General features: G+C 46.4%; 2 protein-coding genes and 1 non-coding gene across 5 annotated transcripts in view; all 3 read left to right on the forward strand.

The window, feature by feature from the left end:
* The window catches only part of TAF1A (TATA-box binding protein associated factor, RNA polymerase I subunit A), a 53959-nt gene extending 49017 nt beyond the window's left edge, over positions 1-4942 (forward strand). Inside the window, exon 13 of one of the 2 annotated variants that reach the window (XR_006791125.2) lies at positions 4805-4926. The gene's annotated coding sequence lies outside the window, so the exon portion shown is untranslated. Of the gene's footprint in view, positions 1-4804 lie in introns of both variants that reach the window. The other variant, XM_064593848.1, reaches the window with a different exon arrangement.
* On the forward strand, positions 38-26845 carry HHIPL2 (HHIP like 2). Of its 2 annotated transcripts, XM_054507906.2 has the most exons (10): positions 38-407; positions 4805-5457; positions 6331-6474; positions 9065-9396; positions 10677-10803; positions 17145-17290; positions 22074-22155; positions 25185-25267; positions 26208-26469; positions 26670-26845. In XM_054507906.2, exons 1-10 carry the CDS (start codon positions 87-89, stop codon positions 26683-26685), a joined length of 2166 nt encoding a protein of 721 aa, XP_054363881.2. In that variant the 5' UTR covers positions 38-86; the 3' UTR covers positions 26686-26845. The 2 variants fall into 2 exon arrangements, with proteins under 2 accessions (XP_054363881.2, XP_064449917.1); XM_064593847.1 differs by lacking the exons at positions 25185-25267; positions 26670-26845 and having other exon boundaries at positions 26208-26386.
* LOC123847238 (U6 spliceosomal RNA) lies at positions 8091-8196 on the forward strand. The gene has a single exon (XR_006791481.1). It is a non-coding gene; the product is annotated as a U6 spliceosomal RNA (small nuclear RNA).
* Positions 26846-27997: the final 1152 nt, after the last annotated feature.

Genomic DNA, 27997 nt, shown 5'->3' on the forward strand with positions numbered 1-27997 from the left:
GTGGGGTGGGGGCGGGGAGGGACCTAATGCACAGCAGGGGAGCCAACCTGAGCAAACACAGCGGCCGGAGTCTTTCCGAGCCCAAAATGCTGAGGACATCCATTCCCGGGGGTGGTCTCAGCTGCTGGGCCCCCAGACTCCCTACCTCTTCTGGCATTTTCCACCTCTGCCTCACATTCTGGTTGGGCCAGGTGGGCTTGCTGCAGGGACACCCCCAGTGCCTGGATTACGGGCCCCCCTTCCAGCCCCCGCTGCACCTCGAGTTTTGCTCAGCCTATGAGTCCTTCGGCTGCTGTGACCAGCACAGGGACCGCCGCCTCGCTGCTCGGTACAGGGACATCATGGATTACTTTGACCTCGGGGGCCATGAGCTGTGTGGGGGCTACATTAAGGACATCCTCTGCCAGGTAGGCTTGAGCGTAACCCTGCAGGGCAGCGAGGGACCCAGCTTAGCAGAGTGCGGGGTGCTGGGCTTGGTGGCGTGGGTCCTGGGGCGGGGGGCGGGAGGGCTCCTTGGGCACCCGGCCCTTTAGAAGCTCCCCTGGCAGCTGCCTCACCTTAGAGCTCTGGTCCCTGGATGGGCACACGGAGGCGAGCGGGTGCTGCGTTTGCTTTCCACTGAGAGACCCAAAGGTCTCGCCCTGGGGTCTGCTGGTCCTTGTGCTTTCTCAGGCAGAAGGCGGAGATGGGTGTCCTCCACGGAGCTCTCAGAGCAGCGCTGTGGGGGTCCCCCTGCAGTGCACAGCTGTGGTGGTTACCGAGGGCTTGGGGGGAGTGGCGGCACCTGCTGGGGCCCATCCTCGTCTGGGTCCTTGGTGCCGGGGGAGTCTCTGGTGTGATGACGGTGGTGGCGGCGGTGGGGGGGCTCTCCCCAGCATTCTGGAGCTGGGCTGAAAGGGCTTCAAGCCGCTGGGTGGCAATGACTTACAGAGGTTCTGCTTCTCCTGGCTCTCCAAGGGCCAAAATCCACATCCCTGGCAGGCATCCCCCATCACCGACTCCGGGAAGAGGTGTTCAGGGTGCAGAGGAGAGTCGCATTGGAGGAGAGCCGCTGAGAGAGGCTGCCAAGGGGAGGGGTGCGCTAATGAGGTGTTGGGGGCGAGGAGGCAGGAGGTCCAGGCAGACCTGTGATCTGAGACCCTCCTGGGCATGTCAGCGCAGCTCCCGGGCTCTCGGGCTGCCGCCGTTCCCGAGCTCACTAGGCGCCCCATCTCCCCGCCTGCAGGGCACACCGCAGATCCCCACACAGCAGCAGCCACCTGGGTGCCATCTCCCCGGGGCTGTACTCGCCTACCTCAGGCACCACCCCTCAGCTGTTAACAGGAGAATTAACTATGGGATAACCCCGTAGGGCGGAAGCTGCGCTCTTCTGAGCAACACTAAGACTGAATTTCCGAGATGCCCCCTGGTAAAAATGTCTCCACCCTCCCTCTGCCCTCCCTCCCACTTTCCCTGTTGGGAGAAGTTTCTGAAAGCCAAATTAGGCAGCTGTCCTGTTTTAGGGATTTGAGGAATCAGAATAACCTACATGAGTCTATTTATTAAAACTCTCAAGTCCCTCCTCTCTCTTTCCACACACACGTAGTGTATTCCCAGCAGTGATTGTGCAGGAAGTTATTAGGATCCTGATTTTACTGATTAGGAGTCAGGAGCTTTAAAGAACTTGTCTAAGATCAGATGGTGCCGGGGCACAAATCTAGAGGCTTACCTCCAAGTCTTCTGCCCTTTGGATCATACCTCGCCAAGACTGAGTCCCAGCAGCACCAACCCATTTACTTCGTGGTTTTCTGACCTGGGCGAAGTGTACGTCCCATTAGAACAGAGCCCTGGTGCATCTTGCTCCCTGTCCTCGGTGCAAAGAACAGAGTCTGACACCACAGGGGAGACTCTTCCTGGGCCTTACTTTCCTTAGATAGAGAAATGATATTCTGAGATAACTGAGTCGAAGCAACTGTGCAGACTCTAAGTTTCTGCCTAAGACTGTGCCATGATGGTTATATTTCCATGGCCCCCTCTGTTCCCTGGTAGCTCATCCTTATTTCCGTCTCCCCGCTTCTTACCACTCCTCCAGAGTGGACAGGCCAGTGGGTCAGACTCAGAGCAGTTCCTTTTGCTTCTTGTCGGCAGCTCTGACAGGTTTCCTGAACTGAAACTTACCACCCAAGGAGAGACACTGAATCTTCTAGAAGGACTCTTTCTTCTCCTCTTTCCAATAGCCAGGAGCTTGCTCTGCAACCTGCCATCAGGGTTGAAATAAGAGTGAACGGGGAACTCAATGAGATACCACCTCACACCAGTCAGAACGGTTAAAATTAACAAGTCAGGAAACGACAGATGTTGACGGGGATGCGGAGAAAGGGGAACCCTCCTACACTGTTGGTGGGAATGCAAGCTGGTGCAGCCACTCTGGAAAACAGTATGGAGGTTCCTCAAAAAGCTGAAAATAGAGCTACCCTACGACCCAGCAATTACACTACTGGGTATTTACCCCAAAGATACAAATGTAGTGATCCGAGGGGGAACGTGCACCCCGATGTTTATAGCAGCAATGTCCACAATAGCCAAACTGTGGAAAGAGCCTAGATGTCCATCAACAGATGAATGGATAAAGAAGATGTGGTATATATATACAATGGAATATTATGCAGCCACCAAAAGGAATGAGATCTTGCCATTTGCAACGACGTGGATGGAACTAGAGGGTATTATGCTGAGCGAAATAAGTCAATCAGAGAAAGATAATTATCATATGATCTCACTGATATGAGGAATTCTTAATCTCAGGAAACAAACTGGGGGTTGCTGGAGTGGTGGGGGGTGGGAGGCATGGGTGGCTGGGTGATAGACATTGGGGAAGGTATGTGCTGTGGTGAGCACTGTGAATTGTGTAAGACTGATGAATCACAGATCTGTATCTCTGAAACAATACATTATATGTTAAAAAAAAAAAAAGCAGGAGGGGAAAAGTGAAGGGGGGAAATCGGAGGGGGAGACGAACCATGAGAGATGATGGACTCTGAGAAACAAACTGAGGGTTCTAGAGGGGAGGGGGGTGGGGGATTGGTCAGTCTGGTGATGGGTATTAAAGAGGGCATGTTCTGCAAGGAGCACTGGGTGTTATACGCAAACAATGAATCATGGAACACTACGTCAAAAACTAATGATGTAATATATGGTGACTAACATAATAAAATTAAAAAAAAAAGAGTGAACGGAGAAGTCAAGCACATCTGAGAAATGATGCTGTCCCTTCATTAGATGGCGGGGAACACAGGTGAACTTGGATGGTCTGGCCCCGGCGGCTGCTGGGAGAGCGAGCGGTCAGTGATCAGAAGGTGTTCTTGGGCCAGTGGGCTCTGTGCAAGGCCCCGAAGTGCACCCTTTAAACTGGCCTTTTTTTTTTTTTTTTAAGATTTTATTTATTTATTTGAGAGAGAGAGAATGAGAGAGAGCGAGTACATGAGAGGGGGGAGGGTCAGAGGGAGAAGCAGACTCCCTGTCGAGCAGGGAGCCTGATGTGGGACTTGATCCTGGGACTCCAGGATCATGACCTGAGCCGAAGGCAGTCGCTTAACCAACTGAGCCACCCAGGCGCCCAAAAACTGGCCTTTCTTACTTAACTCCCAGTTACCCGTTTTTCATTACTTTTGGGAGCTGGTTGTCTGCCCACAATATTCTGTTTTCCTCCTAAAAAAATGCTACAGTTTACGGAGCCCCGAGTAGCAGGTACTTGGCACGCAGGTCTTGTGTGTTTGTGTAAAGAGCAGTGTGGCCCCATAGCCACAGTTCAGATTTGTGTAACTCCCAGCGTGGTGCTTTGTATATATGAAGCACTTAAATATTTTTTTTAAAGATTTTATTTATTTATCTGAGAGAGAGAATGGGAGAGAGAGAGCATGAGAGGGGGAGGGTCAGAGGGAGAAGCAGACCCCCTTCTGAGCAGGGAGCCCGATGTGGGACTCGATCCCGGGACTCCAGGATCATGACCTGAGCCGAAGGCAGTTGCTTAACCAACTGAGCCACCCAGGCGCCTAGCACTTTAATATTTTTAATAAGTAAGTGAAGAAATGACTAGATGCCTAATCTCTGGGAGTGATACATTGCATGTCCAGTTTGGTAATTTTATTTTTTAATCATAAACTATTTCAAACATACAAAAAGCACAGAAAATTCAATAATTAACACCATGTATCCAATACCCAGATTTAACAAATGTGAAACTTTTGCCACTTTGCTTCAGATTTGGATAAAGAAATAAAATCTTATAGATACAGCATTTATAATAAAGGGAAAGGTGGAGAAATTAGTCCTTTTTTTTTTTTTTAAAGATTTTATTTATTTATATGAAAGAGAGCGAGTGCCTGAGTGGGGGGCGGTGGGGGCAGGGGGAGAGGGAGAAGCAGGCTCCCCGCTGAGCAAGGAGCCCAATGTGGGGCTCGATCCCAGGACCCTGGAATCATGACCTGAGCCCAAGGCAGATGCTTAACCAGCTGAGCCCCCCAGCCGCCCCGAAATTAGTACCCTTTAAAAAAAATTCGCTTATTAAAACTTTTAAGTGTTAAGAACTAAGTTAAAATGCTAAAGAAGGTATAGTGAACATGAAAGATTTCTCCTTTTTGCCTTCCAAGAGCACTAACTGGCTAGAAAATTGGGGTCCCAGAAAAGAGCTTTACCAGTAGTTGGTCATAGAAACTCCAGATTCTGATTCTTTCCTAGACCATTTTTCCTTCTGCGTGCTCAAAAATTGGGACCAGCCTCACTGTGGCCAGTCTGACTACCAATCAAGCTTCCCTTTCTTTCCTAGGAGTGCTCGCCCTATGCAGCTCATCTCTACGATGCTGAGAACCCTCAGACACCCCTCCGGAACCTTCCTGGCCTCTGCTCTGACTACTGCTCTGCATTCCATTCTAAATGCCACTCTGCCATCTCCCTACTGACCAATGACCTTCGCCTCCAGGGGTCACATGAAAAGGATGGCGCCCATTTCTGCCACCTCCTCAACCTTCCCGACAAGGACTATTGCTTCCCCAATGTCCTGAGGAATGACCATCTCAACCGCAACCTGGGTGTGGTGGCCGAGGACCACCAGGGCTGTCTGCAGCTCTGCCTGACTGAGGTGGCCAATGGGTTGAGGAACCCTGTCTCCATGGTCCACGCTGGGGACGGCACCCATCGCTTCTTTGTGGCCGAGCAGGTGGGGGTGGTGTGGGTCTATCTACCTGATGGGAGTCGCCTGGAACAACCCTTTTTGGACCTCAAGAATATCGTGTTGACTACTCCCTGGGTAGGGGATGAGAGAGGCTTCTTGGGGTTGGCTTTTCATCCCAGATTCCACCGCAACCGCAAGTTCTATATTTATTATTCATGTCTGGGCAAGAAGAAGGTAGAAAAGATCCGGATTAGTGAGATGAAGGTTTCTCGGGCTGATCCCAACAAAGCTGACCCCAAATCAGAAAGGTGAGACATGCTCAACTCTGTACTATGCTCCAGAATAGTGTCAGTCCATCCTCTAAGATGATAAAGGGAAATGTTTCTGGTTTTAGAGCCCCTAGCTTATAACGCTGACCAAGGAGTCATCGTTGAATAATGAGGACAGACAAGTTAGACTTTTGAGTCGGGGTTCTTCATGGGGTGTAGCCATCACCCTATAGTTACCTAATCAGAGCCATACTTGCTTGTTTTTATGGAATGTAAGCAATGGCCAGCAGCCACAAAGGTTTGAGAAATGATTGTAGATAATATCAATATATTAAATATAATAGTGCCCTCTGATTATTATGTGGCCATTGGATTCCAGGCCTTTGGCCTTGAACAAGGGAATCATCCTCACAGGAGGCTGTGACCCAAGGCCATAGAGCTGTGGATGCATGGTCTGATGAAGGACTTAATTCTGTCCCTCCAAGCTCATGGTCTTTCCACTCCACCATTCTGTCTTTTTTCCTTCTTGTTCTTTCTGCCTTGTCTCTCTTTTCCCAAATAGCCAGGTTGGGGGATTGAAAAGATCATGGAGAACTAACTGATAGATTTACCCCTGCTGGTTTGCCCAAAGGAAGGGATTAAGAATTCTGGTAGAGCAGAAAGTAAGGCCCAGAAAAGAGTGATTGTTACCCTGGCTCTGTCTACGGCTCATGAAATCATGGTAGGAAAGAAAAATGATCCATGAAGGAGTCATACTGGGAAATAAGGGGTGTCTTAGCACTCCAAGCTTTGTGATTCTTGGAAACTCCGAAGCAGGTCTTGGCTGGCTTGGACCAGTCATCTCTGGGTGTCTGAAGAGGATGCAGTTTTAGCTTATATCAAAGCCTAATGCATGGTTTCTTTTCCTTCCAGAGTCATCTTGGAGATAGAAGAACCAGCCTCAAATCATAATGGCGGACAACTTCTTTTTGGTGTGGATGGCTACATGTACATATTCACTGGGGATGGAGGACAGGCTGGGGATCCCTTCGGCAAGTTTGGAAATGCTCAGAACAAGTAAGCAGGGTGGATCTGGGCCCCTGTCCCTTTAGGGTGAGCCCTTGGTATGTTTTTGCTGAGATGGAGTCTACGGAGGGTGAAACCCAAACCACTTACTTCAAGATGTAGCCCCCTCTGTTGAGGCAAGTGGGAGGAACATTTGGTTTTCTGTCCTATAAATTTTAGGCACAGTGTATTTTAGTAAGTAATACTATGGATGCTCAGTGTAACTCTCAGTGCTACGGAGACACGAATTCAGAGTGTTCAATGTATATTAGGGGGACTTTATTTACCACACCAAGATTTTACCCATTTCAGTTCAACTCAGCGATATTATTGAACACTGTGGTTCAGGCACTGTGCTAGACCCTGGAGACATGTGAGAAGGCTAGTTAATAAGCGGTATGTATTGAATGCTTACTGTGTATCAGGTATTGTTCTGAATACCTTGTGTGTCTTTAAGAATGCAATTCTATTTATTTATTTATTTGAGAGAGAGGGAGAGAGAGAGAGCAAAAGCGGGAGGGGCAGAGGGAGAGAGAAACTCCAGCAGACTCTGTGCTGAGCATGGAGCCTGATGTGGGGCTCAGTCTCACTATCTGAGCTTAAACCAAGAGTTGGACACTTAACTGACTGGGCCACCCAGGTACCCTAACATCGCACAAGGGCAGGAATTTTTATCCATTTGTTAATTGATGTATCCCTAACACCTCGAATAGTGCCTGGCATGGGAGTCACTTCAGAAATACTTATGGAATGGACGTCTCCTATGAAGTGTAGGTATTATGATAGTTATTTCACCGATGGGAAAATAGAGGCAGAGAAGTAAAGTAACTTGTTTAAGGCCATACAGCAAGTAAGTGGCAGAACCAAAATTCAAACTTGGAGCAAGCTGGTGCAAGAGCTCAGTGAGGGCCGGACTGACATAAAAGTCACATGATCCTTCCGCCCTTTGTACCAGCAAGCACTTGAATGCCATTATCCCTGGTATTAAAATATTGAAGTTATAATAATCAAGAGCTAACAGGGGTGCCTGGGTGGCTCAGTAGGTTAAGTGGCCGACTCCTGATTTTGGCTCAGGTGGGGAGTCTGCTTGCCTCTCTCCCTCTGCCCCTTCCTCCACTCTCTCTCTCTCTCAAATAAATCTTTTTTTTTTTTTAAAGATTTTATTTATTTATTTGAGAGAGAGAGAGTGTGTGAGAGAGATCACGAGCAGGGGGGAAAGGGTAGAGGGAGAAGCAGACTCCCCCCGCCGAGCAAGGAGCCCAATGTGGGACTCGATCCCAGGACCCTGGGGTTATGACCTGAGCCGAAGGCAGACGCTTAACCAACTGAGCCACCCAGGGGCCCATAAATAAATAAATCTTTAAAAAAAATAATCAAGAGCTAACATTTGTCAAATGCCTACTGTTGTGAATTGTTTCACCTGCTACACGGAAGGTAACTCACTTAACCCTTACAACCACAACCACACTTCGAGGTAATGTTTCTCTCTCCTGCTTTACAAATGAGGAAACTGAGACCCAGAGGCCACAGTCACTGGCAGAGCCTCGCGAAAAGCTCTGATCTTTTTCTATGACCACAGTGCTCTATGAGGAAGAAGAAGCCAACTCCTTTTAAAATGCATAGTATTAGTGGCCATCAGCAGCAAATATCACTAAAATCAGAACACTACAGAGAAGGTTAGCATGGTCTCTCTGCAAGAGTGATGCACACATTCATGAAAAGTTTCATACTAAAAAAAAAATTCATAGTGTTAAACCAAACCTGAGAGAAACCACCTCATCAAAAACATTTTTAAAAATTGAAGCTGTAGCTGGCTTGCTCAGGGTCTTATGGGCCAGGACCCCATCAAACTTTTGCCTACTAGTTCTCCTTGAGCCAAAACTTGGCAAGTCTTAACATTTTGCATAGATCTATATACCTATCTAACCTATCTATCTATATATATCATATAGACATGACTTTATGTATATATCTTGTATATATCTGTAAAAAATCATGTCTTCCCATGTGATTCTTAGTAGTTGTTTTGTCATTGACCATCAGTAGGTCCTCCTGGGCAGTCTCTGGTCTGGTGCCATTTTATTTTATCTTCTATTTAGTTTTAGTTAGTTTTTATTTTATTTAGTTTTAAATTTTGAATACTTAACACCAAATCTACCCTCTTAAAAAAATTTAAGTGTAAAAAAAATTGTAAGTGTAAATACAGTATTGTTAATGATAGGGACAAACGTACAGCAGATCTCTAGAACTTACTCATCTTGTAAACAAATGTCCAACAGGTGTATGAAATGATGCTCAGTGTCACTCATCATCAGGGAAATGCAAATCAAAACCGCAATGAGATACCACCTCCTATCTATTAGGATGGCTCTCTACCTCCCCCCAACCCTCAAAGGAACCAAACACAAAAGACAGCAAGTGTTGCTGAAGATGCGGAGAACTTTGTACACTGTTGGTGGGAATGCAAAATAGTGCAGCCGCTCTGGAAAACAGTATGGAGAGGCTGCGAAAACATTAAAAACATATAAAACTAGCCAATGAGCCGGCAATCCCATTTCGGGGTACTTATCCTGCGCCTGTTTCCCGGCCCCCTTTCTTTCAGAAGTTCCCTGCTGGGGAAAGTGTTAAGGATCGATGTGAACAGGGCAGGCTCAGACGGCAAGCGGTACCGAGTGCCCCCGGACAATCCGTTTGTGGCTGAACCAGGGGCCCATCCTGCGGTCTATGCCTATGGGGTCAGAAACATGTGGCGCTGTGCCGTGGACCGAGGGGACCCTGTCACGCGCCGGGGCCGAGGCCGGATATTCTGTGGGGACGTGGGACAAAATAGGTTTGAAGAAGTCGACATCATTGTGAAAGGCGGGAACTATGGCTGGAGGGCCAAGGAAGGGTTTGAATGTTACGACAGAAAGCTTTGTCACAATGCCTCTTTGGGTAAGTCAGAAGTTCTCCGGGTGATTTCTTGAGTGAATTGAGGGGGCGGACGTGGAGGTGGGGGGATACGACCTGAGAGTGTTGTGCCCTGCAGATGGCTCGGGGGTCTTCCTTTATGTCCTGTGGGATTGTGTTCTCAGGTTGGCGCTCCAGCCGCTGGACCAGAAACACGCTGGGTAGTGCTTGTTGACCTGATGCATTTGAATCTTGGGTGGATTCAGGAACTGGGATTGGCCGAGGAATCTATATTTTAGATAAATTACCCACATGATTTTTAGGCATGCTATTTCGAGAACCACTAGTAGAGGAGAATTGGTGGCTCTGTGTTTTTAATTTATTCCTATTTGGCACAGCCCACTGAAACGACATCCCGTATGCAGTCAGGTGACATATTCCATATACAAACCCTAAATGTCAGTAATCAAGATGTGCTTTTCTGGGGTACCTAGGTGGCTCAGTCGTTAAGCGTCTGCCTTCGGCTCGGGTCATGGTCCCAGGGTCCTGGGATGGAGCCCCACATCGGGCTCCCCGCTCAGCAGGAAGCCTGCTTCTCCCTCTCCCACTCCCCCTGCTTGTGCTCCCTCTCTTGCTGTGTCTCTCTCTGTCAATAAATAAATAAAATCTTAAAAAAAAAAAAGATGTGCTTTTCAGGCATATTTTATCACAGGTGCTTCATCTTTTTGGGTTCTCTAAGTTACAAAGGAGTCTTAGAGACCCTCACAAGTTTTTAAAATCCTTAAGCCTGAGTATCTGCCATGTCAGCCTAGGGGATAAACGTAGGTGTGTGGATTCCCAGGTCACTGCCTCACAGGTGGGGGAGTTTTTGGCTCCCTTTCTGCCTGCAGAGACCAGGCAGATGGGAAGCTCACAAATATTGTGGCTGGTCTGTTGAGAAAAATAAACCTGATTCTTTTGGCTGCCTGTGCTACCAAAGATCAAGAGAGAAACCGTTCTCCACCCAATCAGGCAACTACATTTGAAAGTCCCCGTCTTCCTCCTTGAAGCTCAATTTTTTTTTTTTAAGAGAGAGAGAAAGTGTGTGTGCATGCATGAGCAGTGTTGCGGGGTGGGGGTGGGGGTGTGTGTGTGGAGGGCAGCAGGAGAGGGAGAAGGAATCCCAAATAGGCTCCGGGCTCAGTGTAGTCTGACAGGGGGCTCGATCTCACAACCCCGAGATCATAACCTAAGCCGAAATCAAGAGTCAGATGCTTAACCAACTGAGCCACCCAGGCACCTGAAGGTCGCAGTTTTCAGCTATGACACTTTTTGTTCCTGGACAGGTGACACTCTACCAATCTATGCTTATGGCCATGCAGTGGGGAAGTCAGTCACTGGAGGATATGTCTACCGTGGGTGTGAATCCCCAAATCTCAATGGCCTCTACATCTTTGGGGATTTCATGAGTGGGTAAGAAAGGATTGATGTCTCCTTTTTTTTTATTTCAGCATTTTTATGGAGATATAAATTACATGTGGTGAGATACAGTCTCTAAGAGCACAGTTGGATAAAGTTTTACAATATATACACTTGGAACTATGTTAAGATGCAGAACATTTCCATCACTCTGGAAGGTTCCTTCTTGCCTATTAGCCTGTCAGTACCACCCCTTTCTTTCTCACACTCAACACACCAGCACATCAGCCAGAGGTAACCACTCCCATCACATTAATTTTGTTTCTGGAACTTAATATAAATGGAATCATACATATGTATTTTTTTGTACATATATGGCTTCTTCATTCAATAACATCAGTGAAATTCATCACTGTTGTCACATGTCAGTTTTTCTCTTTTACTGCTTTGTAATATTCAAGTGCATGAATATAACACCAGTTATTCATGTATTCTCCTGTTTTGGCTATTTCCAGTTTTTTTTTTTTTTTTTTTAAGATTTTATTTATTTATTTATTTGACAGAGACAGAGATAGCGAGAGCAGGAACACAAGCAGGGGGAGTGGGAGAGGGAGAAGCAGGCTTCCCGCGGAGCAGGGAGTCCGATGTGGGACTCGATCCCAGGAGCCTGGGATCATGACCTGAGCCGAAGGCAGACGCTTAACGACTGAGCCACCCAGGCGCCCTATTTCCAGTTTTTTACTACATATTTATTATATATTTGTTACGTATATTTCAGTGTGTGTGTGTGTGTGTGTATTGAGCTTATATCCAGCAACCTTGTCTAACTCTTATTAACTCTATTGGCGTGTGTGTATGTGTGTGTAGATTCTGTTGGATTTTCTGTGTAGAAGACCATTTTGTCTGTGAATATAGATACATTTACTTTTTCTTTTCCTGAATTGCAAAGCTTTTATTGTTATTCTCTTGACTTACTGCTTCATCTTAAACGTCCGTACAATGTTGGATAGAAGGCTTCCATTTTCACCAATGAGTATGATGTCAGTTGTAGATATTTGTACATGCCCTCTACCAGGTGAAGTTTTCCTTCCATTCCTAGTTCACCGAGAGTTTGTATTGAGTATGGATGTTATGTTTTGTCAAATGCATCTGTGCATCTAGTGAGAGAATCATGTGGTTTTCTCATTTTTAGTTTTTAATATAGTGAATTATATTGATTTTCTTTTATCATTGAAGCAATCTTGCATTTCTGGAATAAACACCACTTGGTCATGATGTATTTTCCTTTTAATACATTGTTGGATTGGATTTGCTAACATGTTGGAAAATTTTGCATCTGTGTTCATGAAAGGGATTTCTTTCTTGGAATATCTTTGCCAGATTTTGGCATCAGGATAATGCAGGCTTTATTTTATTTTTTTAAGATTTTATTTATTTATTTGACAGAGCAAGAGAGCACAAGTAGGGGAACAGTAGAGGGAGAGGGAAAAGCAGACTTCCCGCTGAGTAGGGAGCCTGATGTGGGGCTAGATCCCAGGACCCTGGGATCATGACCTGAGCGGAAGGCAGACGCTTAACCTTAACGCTCAGATGAGCCACCCAGGCGCCCCTAGGATAATGCAGGCTTTAATAGAATGAGTTGGGAGAGTATCTCCTTTTCTTCAATTGTCTGAAAGAGTTTGTATAAAATAGGTATTATTTCTTTATATGTTTCTTCCAGGTGAAGCCATCCAGGTTTAAAGTTTTCTTGTAGACAACGTATAGTTGTGTCTTGTCTGGCGATTTTTTCTGTCTTTTTTTGTTAAAGATTTTATTTATTCATTTATTAGAGAGAGAGGGAGAGAGTGAGAGAGAGAAAGCAGGGGAAGGAGAAGAGGGAGAGGGACAAGCAGACTCGATGCTGTGTTTAGGCCGATGTGGGGCTTGATCTCAGGACCCTGAGATCATGACCTGAGACAAAATCAGTCGAGGCTTAACCAAATGAGCCACTCTGGCACCCCCGTTATTTCTTCTGTCTTCTAATTGGTGCATTTAGACCATTAACAATCAAAGTGGTTATGGACACAGTTGGATTAATATCTACCATATTTATTATTGCTTTCTATTTGTTGCTCTTGTTCTTTGTTCTGTTTTTTTTTTTTTTTAAAGATTTTATTTATTTATTTGAGAGAGAGAATGAGACAGAGAGAGAGAGCATGAGATGGGGGAGGATCAGAGGGAGAAGCAGACTCCCTGCCGAGCAGGGAGCCAGATGCGGGACTCGATCCCGGGACTCCAGGATCATGACCTGAGCCGAAGGCAGTCGCTTAACCAACTGAGCCACCCAGGCGCCCTCTTTGTTCTGTTTTTGTCTTTGACTCTTTTTCTGCCTTTTGTGGATTTAACTGAGCATTCTATAGAGTTCCATTTTCTCCCCTTTCTTAGCACATCAATTATACTTTTTTTTTCTTTTTCAGTGGTTGCCTAGAGTTTGCAATATACATTTACAACTAATGAGTCCACATTCAAGTAACATTATGCCACTTCAGGATAGAAACTGAGGTCACTGAGTTGAGACTGTCATTTTTTCTTTACTTTTTAAAAAAAAGATTTATTTATTTATTTTAGAGAGAGCGAGCAAGTGGGAGTTGGGGGAGGGGCAGAGGAAGAGAATCTTTTAAGCAGACTCCCTGCGGAGCCCAACCTTGATCCCACAACTTAGAAGATCATGACCTGAGCTGAAAGCAAGAGTTGGATGCCCAACCAACTGAGCGATCCAGGTGCCTTGAGACTATCATTTTTTCTAATACATATGTTTAGTGCTCTAAACTTCCCCTCAAGTCCTGCTTTAATGGTATCCCATCAATTTTGATACATTGTGTTTTCATTTTCATTCAGTTAAAAATATTTTCGGCTCGGGTCAATCCTGGAGTCCTGGGATCGAGTCCCGCGTCGGGCTCCCTGCTTGGCGGGGGGGGGGGGGGGGTCTGCTTCTCCCTCTGATCCTCTTCCCTCTCGTGCTCTCTGTCTCTCATCCTCTCTCTCTCAAATAAATAAATAAAATCTTTAAAAAAATATATATATATATTTTCTGATTTCCCTTTGACTCATCTTCTCACAAGTTAGTTTGAAGTGCGTTAATTTCCAAATATCTGAAGTTTTCCTGAGGTCTTTGTGCTATTGATTTATAATTTAGTTTGATTGTGGTCACAAAGAGACTGTATTTGATTTGGAAGATTACCCTGGATTATCTAGGTGGGTCCTAAATGTATCATTGGAAGAAGGAGGTAAAGGGAAATTTGAAGACAGAAGAGATAGAAGTCAGTGTAACAACAGAAGCAGTGTGATGAGCCCATGAGTCAAGACTTGAGGACAACCATTGGAAGCTGGAAAAGGCAAGGAAATTGATTCTCCTCTAGAGCCTCTGAAGGGAGCACAGCCCTGCCAACACCTTGATTCTGGCCCAGTGGAATCCATTTCAGCACCATTCCTCCGAAACTGTAAGAGAATAAGTGTGGGTTGTTTCAAGCCACCAGGTTGTGATGATGTATTACAGTGGTGGTAGGAAACAAATATAGTTACCATTTTCAATACTCCTCATTAATTTGTGCGTATTTCCTTCTGGGGATGTCATTTTTTTTAATGCTTGAAGAAGTTCCTTTAACATTTTTTGAAAAATGGGCCCATTGGTGATGAATTCTTTCTGCTTTTGCTATCTTTTTTCCCCCTTCCTTTTTGAAAAATATTTTCGCTAAATATAGAAATCTATGACAACATATTCTTTCTTTAATTCTTTAAAAATGTTGTCCATTATCTTCTGCTTGGCCTTAATTCCAATGAGAAATCTGCTGTCATCCTTATACTTGTTCCTCCATATTTAACATGTCATGTTTTCTCTGGCAGCTTTTGAGATTTTATCATTGGTTTTGTGCAATTTCATTATGATATATATTGGTGTAGTTTTATTCATATTTCTTGTGCTTGGATTTGGTTGCACTAATTGGATTTGTGAGTTTATAGCTTACGTCAAATCTGGAAAAATTTTGGCTGTAATTTATTTCAAATAGTTTTTGTTGCCCCACCCTCTCTTTCCTTCTCGTTTGGATACTTGAATTATGTGTATATTAGGCTACTTAAAGTTTCCTGCAGCTCGCTGATGATCTATTTGTGTTTAAGTTTTATTTCTCTGTGTTTAATTTGGGGTAGTTCCTATTGCTATGTCTTCAGTTCATGAATCTTTTCTTCTGCAGTGTCTAATGTGCCATTCGTTCCATCCAGTGTTTGTTTCTAAATCTCAAGCACTGTATATTTCATCTCTAGAAACCTGATTGGGGTCTTTTGTATATTTCCCATGTGTCTACTTAGCTTTTTGAACATATGGAATCAGAGTAAAAAGTCACCGTTTTAATGTTCTTCTCTGCTGAAGTGAACATCTGTCATTTCTTTGTCAGTTTTGATTGATTTTTCTCTTTATTATTGTTTCTCTTTATATTCGTTTGTATTTTCCTTCTTCTTTACTGCCTTATAATTTTTTACTGGATGCCAGACATTGTAAATTTAACACTGTGGGTGCTGAATATTGTTGTATCTCTCTAAATAAGTTACTTGGAAATAGTTTGATCCTTTCAGGTCTTGCTGTTAATATTTGTCATGTAGGACCAATGTGGTGCTTATTCTAGAACTATCGATTCCTCAATATTGAGGAGGGACTTTGCTAGAAACTCTTCCTAATGCTCTGTGAATTATACTTACACTATGCCTGACCCTGAGTAAGTGCCAAGAACTTTTCTTTCTAATTCTTTCCTCTGATTTAGAAGTTTTCCTCACATGTATGTGCTGTTAAGTATAGTGATGGATATTCAAAGGAGACACTTCGCAGATCTCTGGGGCCTATTCTCTGTACCCCCCTCTTCTCTCCAATATCTGTCCTGTAGATTGTTCTGCATAGGTCTTTCTGACTCTCATCTCTGTCTTTTCAACTTAAGGAGTCTGCTGGCTCTGCCTGTGTTTTCCTTCCTCGTGCTAGAAACTTTATCAAGGTAGTAAGCTGGGACAATTTTAGGGCTTACCTTGTTTGTTTCCCATCTCTTAGGGAATGTAGTCCTTCATTGTCTGATTTCCAGTTGTCTTTTAAAAATTATCATTCTATTTTGTCTAGGTTTTTGACTGTTTAAGGTATGAGGGTAAATCTGGCTCCCGTTACCCCATTTTTGTTAAAAAAGTTAGTAATATTTTCATACTGCAATTCTTGGTTTCAGAGACAGGGTAGAGCTAGTAATTGGTCAGTTCCTTTATCATCACTCGTTAGATCTTTGGGATTTAGTTGTTCTTTGTTTTTCCCACAATTCCATCTCCTTACATATCACTTGGTTGATATTCAGTGATTCTTAGTCAAAGCACATGCACCAAAATCACTGGGATTGAGCATCTCTATTTCTATGAAATGTTTCATGTGAAAAAAAGATTTCATATGACACATGAGTTGACCCATCTTCCTTTTCTTTTTTTTTTTTTTTTAAAGATTTTATTTATTTATTTGAGACAGAGAGAATGAGATAGAGAGAGCACGAGAGGGAGGAGGGTCAGAGGGAGAAGCAGACTCCCTGCCAAGCAGGGAGCCCGATGCGGGACTCGATCCCGGGACTCCAGGATCATGACCTGAGCCGAAGGCAGTCGCTTAACCGACTGAGCCACCCAGGCGCCCCTTCCTTTTCTTTTTATTCTAAAAACCTGCTTTGAGGTCAGATAGAAGACGAAGGGATGTGAAGCATCGACCTGCTACTACATAGACATAATAATGACACAAATAGCTACCAGTTTTTGAGCCCTTACTATTTGTGCCAGGCACGCCGGGGAGCTATTCATGTATATTACCTTACTTAACCTTTGCGACTTTTGTCCGTGGGAAATTCATTTTACAGATGAGAGAACTGAGGTGTAGCCAGTTGAGCACCGAGCCAAAGGGCACAAACCAACAGAAACTAGATTAGTCTTCTGTAGTGGTGCAACCTTCAGAGGGCACCAGACTCCTCCTATAATGGAAGATGAGCTTCTCCGTCTAGGGCCAGCAGCTGACTGAGGTATCTCTTTTTTTTTTTAAAGATTTTATTTATTTATTTGAGAGAGAGAATGAGATAGAGAGAGCATGAGAGGGGGGAGGGTCAGAGGGAGAAGCAGACTCCCTGCTGAGCAGGGAGCCCGATGCGGGACTCGATCCTGGGACTCCAGGATCATGACCTGAGCCGAAGGCAGTCGCTTAACCAACTGAGCCACCCAGGCGCCCCGACTGAGGTATCTCTGAAGCAGCTTTTTGATTCCTGGGAGAGGCTAGGTGTTGATTTCCTAAGGGAGGAGGAAGAATATCCTGCAGGGTGAAAATATGGATTCCTATAATAAAGGTTTTCTTTTTCCTCTAGTCGACTTATGGCTTTGCAGGAAGATAGAAAAACCAAGAAATGGAAGAAACGGGACATTTGCCTGGGCAACGCTGCGTTCTGTGCCTTCCCAGGGCTGATCAGCACCTACAGCAAATTTATCATCTCTTTTGCTGAAGATGAAGCAGGTGACAGATATATAGGGTTATTCTGTTTCTGTTTATTGGAACTTAAATCATCACAGGCATCGTGAACTAAACATTTGTTATAATCATTGTTATTACTGTTATTATTATTATTATTTAAAGAGCAACTACACTTCTGTTTTCACTACCATTTAGTCAACTTTTTTTTTTTTTAAAGATTTTATTTATTTATTTGAGAGAGAGAATGAGAGAGAGAGCGTGAGAGGGGGGAGGGTCAGAGGGAGAAGCAGACTCCCTGCCGAGCAGAGAGCCCGATGCGGGACTCGATCCCGGGACTCTAGGATCATGACCTGAGCCGAAGGCAGTCGCTTAACCAACTGAGCCACCCAGGCGCCCGTCAACTGTTTTTTTTTAGAGAGAGAGGGAAAATGTGCGGTGGCGGGAGGGGTAGAGGGAGAGGGGAGAGAGAGAGAGACAATCTTAAGCAGGCTCCGTGCTCAGCATGGAGTCCAAGTCGGGGTCCAGTCCCATGACCCTGAGATCATGACCTGAGCCAAAATCAAGAGTCGGATGCCTAAGTGACTAAGCCACCCAGGCGCCCCATAGTCAACTTTTATAATGTACTGGATACTATTCTAAGCGCTTTACATTTTTTTATGTTATTTAATAATTACAACACCCCCATGATGTAATGATTATGCTTATTTTGCCAGTGAGGCAACAGATCGAATATGCCAACCTACGTCTTCTTGGGTGAGGCCCACACCTCACTGTGTGGGGCAAGTCAGGGTTTACACTTTGGTCTTTTGGTCTTTTGACCATGGAGGAGATTCATGTTCTCCTACCTGATTTGATTCTAATCTGCAATCACAGGAAGGTGGACAGGGCCAGTAGGGGGGCAGACGTGGTGGGTGGACACTGGTGTTTATCCTCCTGGTGCTGCCTGGGAGGGAGAGCCCCTGATCAGCCCCTGACTGGGCTGTTCTCCTTCCTGACCCTACCAGGAGTCTGTGAGGCTGTGAGTGATCCAGGGAGAATTTCCTTCCTGAGAGATCTTGGTAAAAGGGTAGACAGCTCGTTAGGAGGCTATTCGCTAGACAGATGAGGTAGTTATTAAGGGCATCAGCAAAGCAAAGCATGTGTGCACGTAGAGAGACAGAGACTCCACTCTACTAAATTGCCTCAAATTCTGTAATCAGAAAATGGAGTTTTAATTTCAGCTTTACGTAAGTTATGTTACATTTGAAAGATAAAATTTTATTTTGTGAGGAGGACAGGGCCTGTGATCTCTTTGGTATGTGGCACTGCATCTAGCCATGCTTGGAGTCTCAGAAGGGAATAAAATGGCCTCTCAGGGCCCCTTCCAGACCTGGGCTTCTCTGTGAGTGTGAACCAGAGCCTTGAAGGTTTCCTCAAACTGGGTTTCTTTCCGCTCTGAGTCATGGGGTGGCCGTGCCAGACCTTCACTTGAACAAGGCGTACGGAAATCGAGTCAGCTCCTGGACCTTTTCCTAGCTTATAGTTTGAGATGAATATTTTAGAGGAGCAGAGGCTATTTTAGAGAATTCAAGCATTCTTTTTTTTTTTTTTTTTTTTTTGAGAATTCAAGCATTCTTAATAGAGAAAGTCTAAGTGCGTTCCAAACTGGAAGTCCAAACATATAAAAAAAGGAGAGAAACCACAGGCTGGCAGGATGATGCTCCATGGAAGGAGGATGATGTGGAAGCCACAGGCCTGGTGGGGTCTCTGCCCTGGCGGAGCCCCTCTAGGCTGGTGCCCCAGGGAGGCTGGAGTCCTCAAGGCTGGAGCTCGCTTTCCCCGGAGGCTGGGGCCCCGGAGGCGGGTCTGCCCTGGGATCCTGGGCTGCTCTGTCTTCTGCAGCTTGCTCCTCAGAAGGCCTCCGAAACCCTGGCTTGGGTGGTTTGGTTTGCCGTGCCTGTGAGGCCACTTGGAGGAGAAAACAGGCAGCTTTTAAATACCAGTCAGTACATCTGGCCAACAAAACTAAGTGTCCTTGGCTGAATTTTATCGAGTGGACTTGCCAGGGTGTTCCCAAGCCAGACTTTGCCCAAAATGGCCCTAAAGCCAGGAAAGCTGTTTCGAGGCAAGTTATTTTCTTCCTTCCTTGCTTTTTTAAAGATTTTGTTTATTTATTTGAGAGAGACAGATAGCGACAGAGAGCACAAGCAGGGGGAGTGGGAGAGAGTGGGAGAGGGAGAAGCTCCATCCCAGGACCCCGGGATCATGACCTGAGCTGAAGCAGAAGCTCAACTGACTGAGCCACCCAGGCGTCCCAGGGCAAGTTATTTTCTTCCCGAGGTGCTTGCTCTTGTGTGTTGGCATGGAGTGATTCGGATTTTCTGCTCACATCCTAGCCAAAAATATGGACATATTTTTAGATCTGAGTATTTCATTATTTTATTATCCATCATCAGCCGTAGACATCTCATTTTTGGTTGAACCTCCAGTACTGCTGCGGTGTATTTCCAGGTTTTTCTAGCTGAGAGCTGCCATAAATAAGTGACTTTGGAGGGAGGGGTGGGCGTGGGGCTGGCCATTGCTGGGTGGGTCCCGATGGGTTGGATTTCTGAATCAGGCACATTCTCTAGAGGGCTGGTCAAAGTACTAATGTTTGCACTAAATTTACATCTCATGTGTTTTGTTTTACATGGCATGTTACAGTTTTTTAGGTAGTCTTTTTTGGTCCTAAAATGTATTTTTAAAATTGTCAGTTGGGCATGACAGAGGAAATTTGCTTCTAGCATCGTTTTCCCCTAAAAATACAGTGGGAAGTCTATGGCATGTTTAAGACATATAATATACATAAACTGGTGTTGTGTAGGGACTGTGCCACAATGTGGGGTTTTCAATTAGAGCGGGAATTATTTTCATGGTCTAGGGGGGCTCCTGCGTGATGGCACCCCGGGTACGTGCAGACACTTCGTAGACCCCTTGTTTTATCTAACGGACAGTGCCTGGGCTTTCCAGTCAGAGGAGGCAAACTGGCTCTAGGGTGGGGTGCGTCCTAATGTCTCAGACCCCTTACAGGGCAAGATGACAATATAGTTTGTGAGTACACAAAGTCCAGAGTTTATTAGGCAGCTGTGCGTGGGGGCTCCATGAAGACCGGAGGCCTCACATTCGGCACGGGACAAACGTTGGTCCATGTCCTCCACAAATTCAAGGAAGAAGGTTGTGGAAATAACTCAGAGCTGTCTGAAGTTCTAGGCTTTTCCGATTAGCAGTTTAGTAGACATTTACTTCCATGAGGTTGAGAGAGAGCATACAACAAGCGAGCTCAGGTCAGTGCAGTGGCACAAATGTTAGAAGGTGTAAAGAGATAAGAAGGTAAGAGTAACGGCTGATCATCACTTTCTAATTTTTTAAAACATCTATTTAGGTGCACCTGGGTGGCTCAGTTGGTCATGATCCCAGGGTCCTGGGATTGAGCCCCGCGTTGGGCTCCCTGCTCGGCAGGGAGCCTGCTTCTCCCTCTCTGTTGGCCGCTCCCCCTGCTTGTGCTCTCCTGCTCTCTCTCTGTCAAATAAATAAATAAAATCTTAAAACAAAACATTTATTTATTTGAGAGATGTGGGGGAGGAGCAGAGGGAGAGAATCCTTAATTAGACTCGCCGCTGAGTGCGGAGCCTGACGTGGGGCTCGATCTCAGGACCCTGAGATCATGACCTGAACCGAAACCAAGTTGGACACTTAACTAACTGACTGAGCCACCCAGGTGCCCCATCACTTTCTAATTTAATCCCTAATAATCGTGTGAAGTATTATCAGTCCCATTTGACAAATGATTAACAAATAACGTTAGGGTTACACAGGGTGAGAGGTTGCCCGAGATAACACAGCAACTGGTGTTGTCAGGATTCCAAGTCAGCTGATCCAGCTCCGAAGTCGGACTCGTCAACCCATCCTATCCTGTCCCTCACAGGTAACCGTGAGAAGAGGTGGAATGAGGTAGTGACCATGAGCAGAGAGTATTCAAACAGAGGGAAGTGGTAGGAGCAGGGGCTCCTCAAGGAGGTGAAGGAGACTGTGGGTAGAGGTGATTTCTGGGAGATGTGGAGAAGGCCAGGAGAGCCTGAAGAGTGGGAGGGCCAGGGAAAACAAGGGACCCAAGGACCAAGGAAGGAAGGTACAAATGGAGGGAGAAGTGAGGCGGGGGCAGTGGGGATTGGTGCCAGTGGACTCAAGAAGGGGCAACAGAAGGTGACGGATAGGGCGCCTGGGAGGCTCAGTCAGTTAAGCGTCTGCCTTCAGCTCAAGTCATGATCCCAGGGTCCTGGGATCGAGCCTCACGCCGGGCTCCATGCTCAGCAGGGGAGTGTGCTTCTCCCTCTCCCTCCGCTTCTCCCTCCTCTTGAGTGCGAGAGCTCTCTCTCTCTCTCTCTCAAATAATTAAATAAAATCTTTAAAAAAAAAAAAAAGTGATGGATAAATGGTCCTTAACCGGTAAATGGCTATTTCAGGGTTTCTCAGAGAATTCTTAGTAGTAGTAAAGAGGTGGGAAAGGACATGGTGAATCGTTAAGGCGAAGTTTCTGAGAGCAGAGAGATGAAGCTGGTTTGTTCATTGAACGTAAATAGAAACGCACGTCTGTTGGGGTGCACTCTGAGCTATTCTTTGGGGGTCAGAGAAGGGCTTTCTTCTTGATGAGCTCACAGTCCAGTGAATGCCAAGCTGTCGGCCAGGGCTCCGGGGTTCCCTTCCTGGGGCTCACTGCATTTCAGGGTTCTAACCCCAGGTCAAGGGTTTTCTGTGCATCCAGCTCTGTCTCAGCCATGCTATCGATCACCTGTCCCTGTTTCCTCAGGGGAGCTCTATTTCCTGGCCACCGCCTACCCCAGCGCCTATGCACCACACGGATCAATTTACAAATTTGTTGACCCATCAAGGTGAGTTTTGGTCTCATTTTCTTCTTAGGTGCATCCCTATCAGCCCTTATCTTCATGGCAGATCATAAAAACAGTCCTGACTCCCCAGAAGTTACCAGAAATTATCAATGAAGCAAATCTTTGCTTTAGATAAAAAGCAGATGGGGCAAATAAATGTAGGGCAATGTGTCTAGGAATTATGAAATATTCAGGAACTGGTCTCTTTGTGGTGGGAAATGAGGATCTTGAGCCTTTCTTGGATGATTAGTCTAGACTTGTGGCTCCTGTTTTATTTTTTTTTAATTATGCTTCTGGAAACTTCTGTCTGGGATCATCTGACAATGGGTGTATAGTTCTGACCACCTGAGTAAGTACTGTTGCCCTCTCCCCTGGGTTTGGTTGAGGTCTCAAGATCCTAGGCAAATATTTATTTATCTATATTATTATTATTATTTTCTGCAGGAGCTACTTTTGAAGGGCTCCTACTGGCCAAATCTGGGACAGTTTATTTATTTTTTAATTTTTAAAATATTTTTAATTTAAATTCAATTAATTAACACATAGTATATTATTAGTTTCAGAGGTGGAGTTCAGTGATTCATCAGTCTTACACCCAGGCGCCCCTTAAACTGATTTCTTAGTGTCTCCACCTGACCCTTTCTGGAATTCAGTGGCAATATTTATTCACTTGGTGGATTCCGTACTGTTTACTTCTGCTCTTTTGCCGACCTCTCTCAGAGGCTAAGCAACTGCCCAAAGGCCACAGGACAGCGTCCCATCTGAGGGTGTCAAGCGTGTGGTTTGTACCCTCCTGGGAGGTGATGCAACGTATCCAGCCTGAGGGCCTGGGGCAGTGCATGGATTTATCACAGGATTCTGCCCCAAAGCAAGCTAGTCTCCCCCACAAATCAGCTTGAAGACAGACCCGCAGAGGAAAACTTCTCTGTGAGGCTACATTGCTCCTCTGTGGGGTGGTGCTCAGACGACATTCGGCAGCTGCGTGTAGATTGGGGCTCAGGATCAGGAGCCAGGCCCCGCGCAGCTCCATTTGGCAGCAGGGTCTCAGTCTCTGTGTTCTCGGGAGTTCCTGGAAGAAGCTCAGTCCCTGAGGCTGTGCCTGGGGTGCTCTCCGAATGGCACCTGTGGGGTTGCTAAGGGCCGAATTAGGTACAGGGCTGGCTTCGTATTTCCTGTGCTTGTGGGGAGCAAACCCAGCACCCAGTTCGAGTGCCTCAGGTGGCAGATAATAGCTGGGTCGGAGTTCTGCTCTTTCCACTCAGAGGTTTCCTGTGTGAATCACTTGGTCTTTCCTTTGACAGTGTCCTCGTTTGGCTAGGGGTAATCAAGCTCCCCACTCTCCTAAGAGCAGCCATAAAACAACCGTAAAGCCTGTCCACACGGAAGACATCCCTCCGGGCTCACCTGTCTCTCAGGTTGACACTCACTGGTTGTCGCTGTCTGCCAGGCACTGTGCTGGGTGCTGAGCAGGTGGGCTGTCATTTAGTGCGGACGGAATCCCAGGGAGACAGGCTCACACCCGTCACTCTACAAGGAAGCTAGCTGAGCTTGGCCAAGTGAACTTACTTGCCCGAGGGACAGCTAGCAAGAGGGGGCCCAGGATAGGGACACCGAGGGTCAGAGTCATTTTAGCATCTCTCATTCACTTCGGCCATCATCATGTGGAGTTGGACAGACTTTCAAAGCTTCTCCAGCAGTGGATCCAGATTCTGCTCTGCTTACCTAGTCAGCCTGTCTTGCACTGAATGCACCTATGACAGCTTTCTGAGGAGCAAAAGATTTATTTCCGTGTGATTTTTTTCTTTTTTTCTTTCCTTCCATCTTTTCTTCTTGCCCTTCCTTGAGAGTTATAGACCCTGGAGCCTGGGTTTGAAACTTGACTTTGCTACCGACTAGCTGTGTGATCTTGCATCTGTGTCTTAATCTTTGGGTGCCTCAGTTTCCCCTCTGTAAAATGGGGATCGTAGGGTTATTAGGAGGTTTCATTGAGTTATATTTATGAAGGATTTGTGCAGCGCCTAAGCACGAGGTGTCTGTTAAATAAAGAAAATTACTTTTTTTCCCACCTGGAATGAGGGCGATAGGAAGGAGAGACAGAGCTGGAGCGAGGAAGGCAGAGGAGGAGGCAGCAGGGACTCGCTGGAAAATTCCACGTCTGCTCTGAGTAACGAGTGCTCCTTGTCTCCAGGGTCCCTTTTATTTCAGAAGATGCACCCAGGAGACAGCAGTTATGGAATTCTTATTCTGATAGGCAGAGAGACTGGCAATCCTTCAGGGGCTGTGCCATGAGTTCTTGACGGGATTCTCTTTAAAGGGAATCACCTCCATCATTGTCATCATCATCATCATCATCTTCATCTGTGGGGCAGTTGTTATGTGTTGGGTGCTGTTCCAAGTGTTGTTTTTTAAATCTCCTTAAAAAATAATTTTAGAAGTGACTTATCAGTCACTTATGGTATGTGAAGTACACAGCTCTTATTTTTATTTTAATTTTTTTAAAAGATTCATTTATTTGAGAGAGAGAGAGGGTGCTCATGCATGCGTGTGGGGGGAGGGGCAGAGGGAGAGGGAGCGAGAAAATCCTGGAGCAGACTCCCTGCTGAGCAGTGAGCCTGACTCGGGGCTTGATCCTAAGACCCTGAGATCATGACCTGAGCTGAAATCAAGAGTTGGCCACTCAACCGAATGAGCCAGCCAGGCGCCCCTCACAGCTCTTATTTATTCCTGCGAGGATGGGTACAATTACTTTTTCTATTTTATCGATGTGGAAATTGATGCTTAGCAAGGTTTAGTTGCCCCTGGTCCCCAGAGTTTGAACCCAATTCTGTCACCACGCCCGTGCCCCTCACCCCCTCACTACAGTCTGTCCCAAGAGCTTGTAGTTTCCCTGTTCTTTCTCCTATTTCCTACTCCCATCTCTCTCATCCCCATGGATAAAGGAGAGCTGAATCCAATTCTTGCAAATGGGTGACCTTGACTTCCTGGTCCCATCCTCAGAATCTTGCGTCCTCACTTTTTCTCTCTATTTTTAGGCGAGCACCCCCCGGCAAGTGCAAGTACAAGCCAGTGCCGGTGAAAACCAAGAGCAAGCGGGTCCAGTTCAGGCCGCTCGCCCGTGAGTCCGTCTCTGTCTCAGGCTCAGGCTCAGGCCCTGGCATCGAGGCACTGGCACGGCGCCCACTGCAGACGTGCTCCAGTCCTCCCATGGTGGGAGCTCTGTTTCTCGCCGAAGGCCTATGCTCTGGATGAGGACTGTAGTAACTGTGGCTCGGTCTGTACATCTCCGTATACTGGAGTATGCACATGTGCTTCTGCAGAGACCCGTTGTCCTCTGTCCGTCCATCAGTTCTTCACTGGGCACTGTTCATTTAGCCCTGAGATTGCAGTGGCCACTGTGCTAATCCCTGGGGCTATAGCAGTGAACCTGACCTGTAGGAGCTCAGAGTCACATGTAGTGCAGGCAAATGAAGAAATAAATACAGCACCAAGGCTCTGGGAGAGAAGGATGCCCAGGGGACCGAGGGGCCTCTAGAGTGAGCAGAGGCAGGGTGGGGATTCAGGAAGGGCTGATTGAGGAGGGAAACTAACTGTTCCAGAGCCATGGATCACTGGAGTGACCCTCTTAAAAAAGTAATTTATTTATTTATTTATTTTAAAGATTTTATTTATTTATTTGACAGAGAGACACAGCGAGAGAGGGAACACAAGCAGGGGGAGTGGGAGAAGGAGAAGCAGGCTTCCCGCCGAGCAGGGAGCCCGATGCGGGGCTCGATCCCAGGACCCTGGGATCATGACCTGAGCCGAAGGCAGACGCTTAACAACTGAGCCACCCCGGCGCCCCAAAAAAGTAATATATTTAGATCAAGGCCAGTCACGAGGCTTGAGCTTATAACCCCAAGATCAAGAGTCCCATACTCTACCACTGAGCCAGCCAGGCGCCCCTGAAAAGAATTTATATTAACCCTCCTGTAGTCATAGGTATCCTGGGTGGTGTTTCCCTTAGGGTTACTTTTCCAGGATTTCTGTTTCTCACTAAATAAATATTTGTTTCCCAGAGACAGTTTTGGACCTGCTGAAGAAGCAGTCGGAGAAAGCTGCTAGAAAATTACCCAGTGCAACTTTAGCCTCCAGCCCCGACCGGACCTCATCTCAGAAAGGCCCCTCCAAGAAGCCAGCTTTTCCCACAAGCAGCAGGAAGGCATTTCAAAGGCCTGGTGTGAAGAAGAGAGCCAGAGTGTTGTCCCCAGGCCTCCAGGGCAAGAGGAAGCTGAGCCCGAAACCCCCCAGGGGCAGGGACCGGCAGTCAGCACAGCCGAGGTGAGCTGGCCAAAGTCTCCCTCGGCCTCTTCTGTCAAGGTGGCTGACCAGGGGACGTGCCAGGGGAGAACCACCTTGCCGCCGGGAAGCTGCTCATGCCGCTGCCGAATGTGGGCTTTAGCTGTATGGGAGCCGGGGCTGGAGGTGGGGGTGGGCAGAGGGAACCTGACTTAGGGCCAGCGCGGTTGTCCTCTCCGCAGGAATTTTGCCCTCTGAATGGACGGATGCTCGTTCTCTGCTTCCGTGGAGACACCAGAGCCCACGTGGCCAGGGCCCCGGCTAACCTTGTGCGGTGGTAAGCCTTGGAATCCCACTGCGCATCTCTCTTGTTTCATAAGTGCCTCCAACCTAAGGTAATAAATCAGTACTTGCTCAATCAGGCCTGTACCCTTTGATCTCTGGGATGTTTGTCTGGCATTCAGAAATCTGGTGTGCTTCATCCATTTGCCTAAGAACCCTACTTCCCTCTCCTGCCTCATCCCAGGTCCAGGAGGAGGCCCATAGGGACATGTTTCCAGGCAAGCCCCTCTAAAAATGGTTCTCTCCTTTGCCCCAGGCTGTAGCTCACTGACTAGGGGCAGGTCCTGGTCTGTAACTCCAGTGCCCACTACCTTGCCTTGGCCAGTAGCATAATGGACGTAACTACATTTTGAGTACTTCTTATGTGCCAAGATTGTATAAATTACCTGCAACCTCACAACCTTGCTGCTTATATGTGTTGCCAAGTAACCTCTGTTGAAGAGAAGGCAAATGAGTCTTCACGCCCTAGACTGCAGCAGGGAGGGGACAGCTGGACTTGAACCAACGCCCCCGTCGATGTCCCGTGCACCTGCCCCCCTGCAGGGCCCTCGGTGAGGGTCGGTGGCTTTTAACCAGGTATTTGAGGAATAAAAGAGCTAAGAGAGGAAGTGATCCCCGTCTTTAGGAAGTTCTCCAAATCCTGCAAATCATCCAGAATGGTGTAGGCAATTTGGTTTAAGAACAAAAACATGAAATGCCAGGGTTGTTGAGGACCTTCAGAGGTCATGTGATCCCTGCTTTCCATACGGTGGCCAAACCCTGCACAGATTTTTTTTTTAGTTTTCCGAAGAAGCAGATTCTGTTTTTTTCTTTAGCAATCTTCATTTGCAGGCTAACCTAACTTAACCTAAATACATCAGGCCTCTTTTTGATTCTTTTCTCTTGTTCTGCCTTTAAGAGTGCTGCAAAAAACACTAGTCATCATTGTCTGCAGATCATTTTTAGATAAATTTTTTAGCTGCTTCCTTTGCCCTATCTCATGGCTTTTGTTTTTCTTTACTTTTTGCCTACCTTTGTAAGGCGTATGAACACTCTCTAGGATAGGCATGAACTTCAGGATCGAACCAGCCCTGATCTTTTACACTTGTAGCGTCTTCTCAGATGAAGACACCAACATAAAGGCGGGAGGAATTCTACCCTGGATCCATTGTCAAAAGATGGCTGGACATCCAGGTCAGTTTGGAGAGATTGGACTGACCTCTTGAACAAGTATTTGAACTCACTTGTC

Source organism: Mirounga angustirostris, unplaced genomic scaffold, assembly GCF_029215605.1.
Source record: "Mirounga angustirostris isolate CCGP_5_RB_7025 unplaced genomic scaffold, mMirAng1.0.hap1 SCAF_6, whole genome shotgun sequence".
Taxonomy (NCBI): domain Eukaryota; kingdom Metazoa; phylum Chordata; class Mammalia; order Carnivora; family Phocidae; genus Mirounga; species Mirounga angustirostris.

Coding starts and splice junctions, on each gene's coding strand:
- HHIPL2 (XM_054507906.2), top strand. CDS start 87: ATGCTGAGGACATCCATTCCCGGGGGTGGTCTCAGCTGCTGGGCCCCC. Junction 5,458..6,330: donor GCTGACCCCAAATCAGAAAG/GTGAGACATGCT, acceptor TTTTCCTTCCAG/AGTCATCTTGGAGATAGAAG. Junction 9,397..10,676: donor TTGTCACAATGCCTCTTTGG/GTAAGTCAGAAG, acceptor GTTCCTGGACAG/GTGACACTCTACCAATCTAT.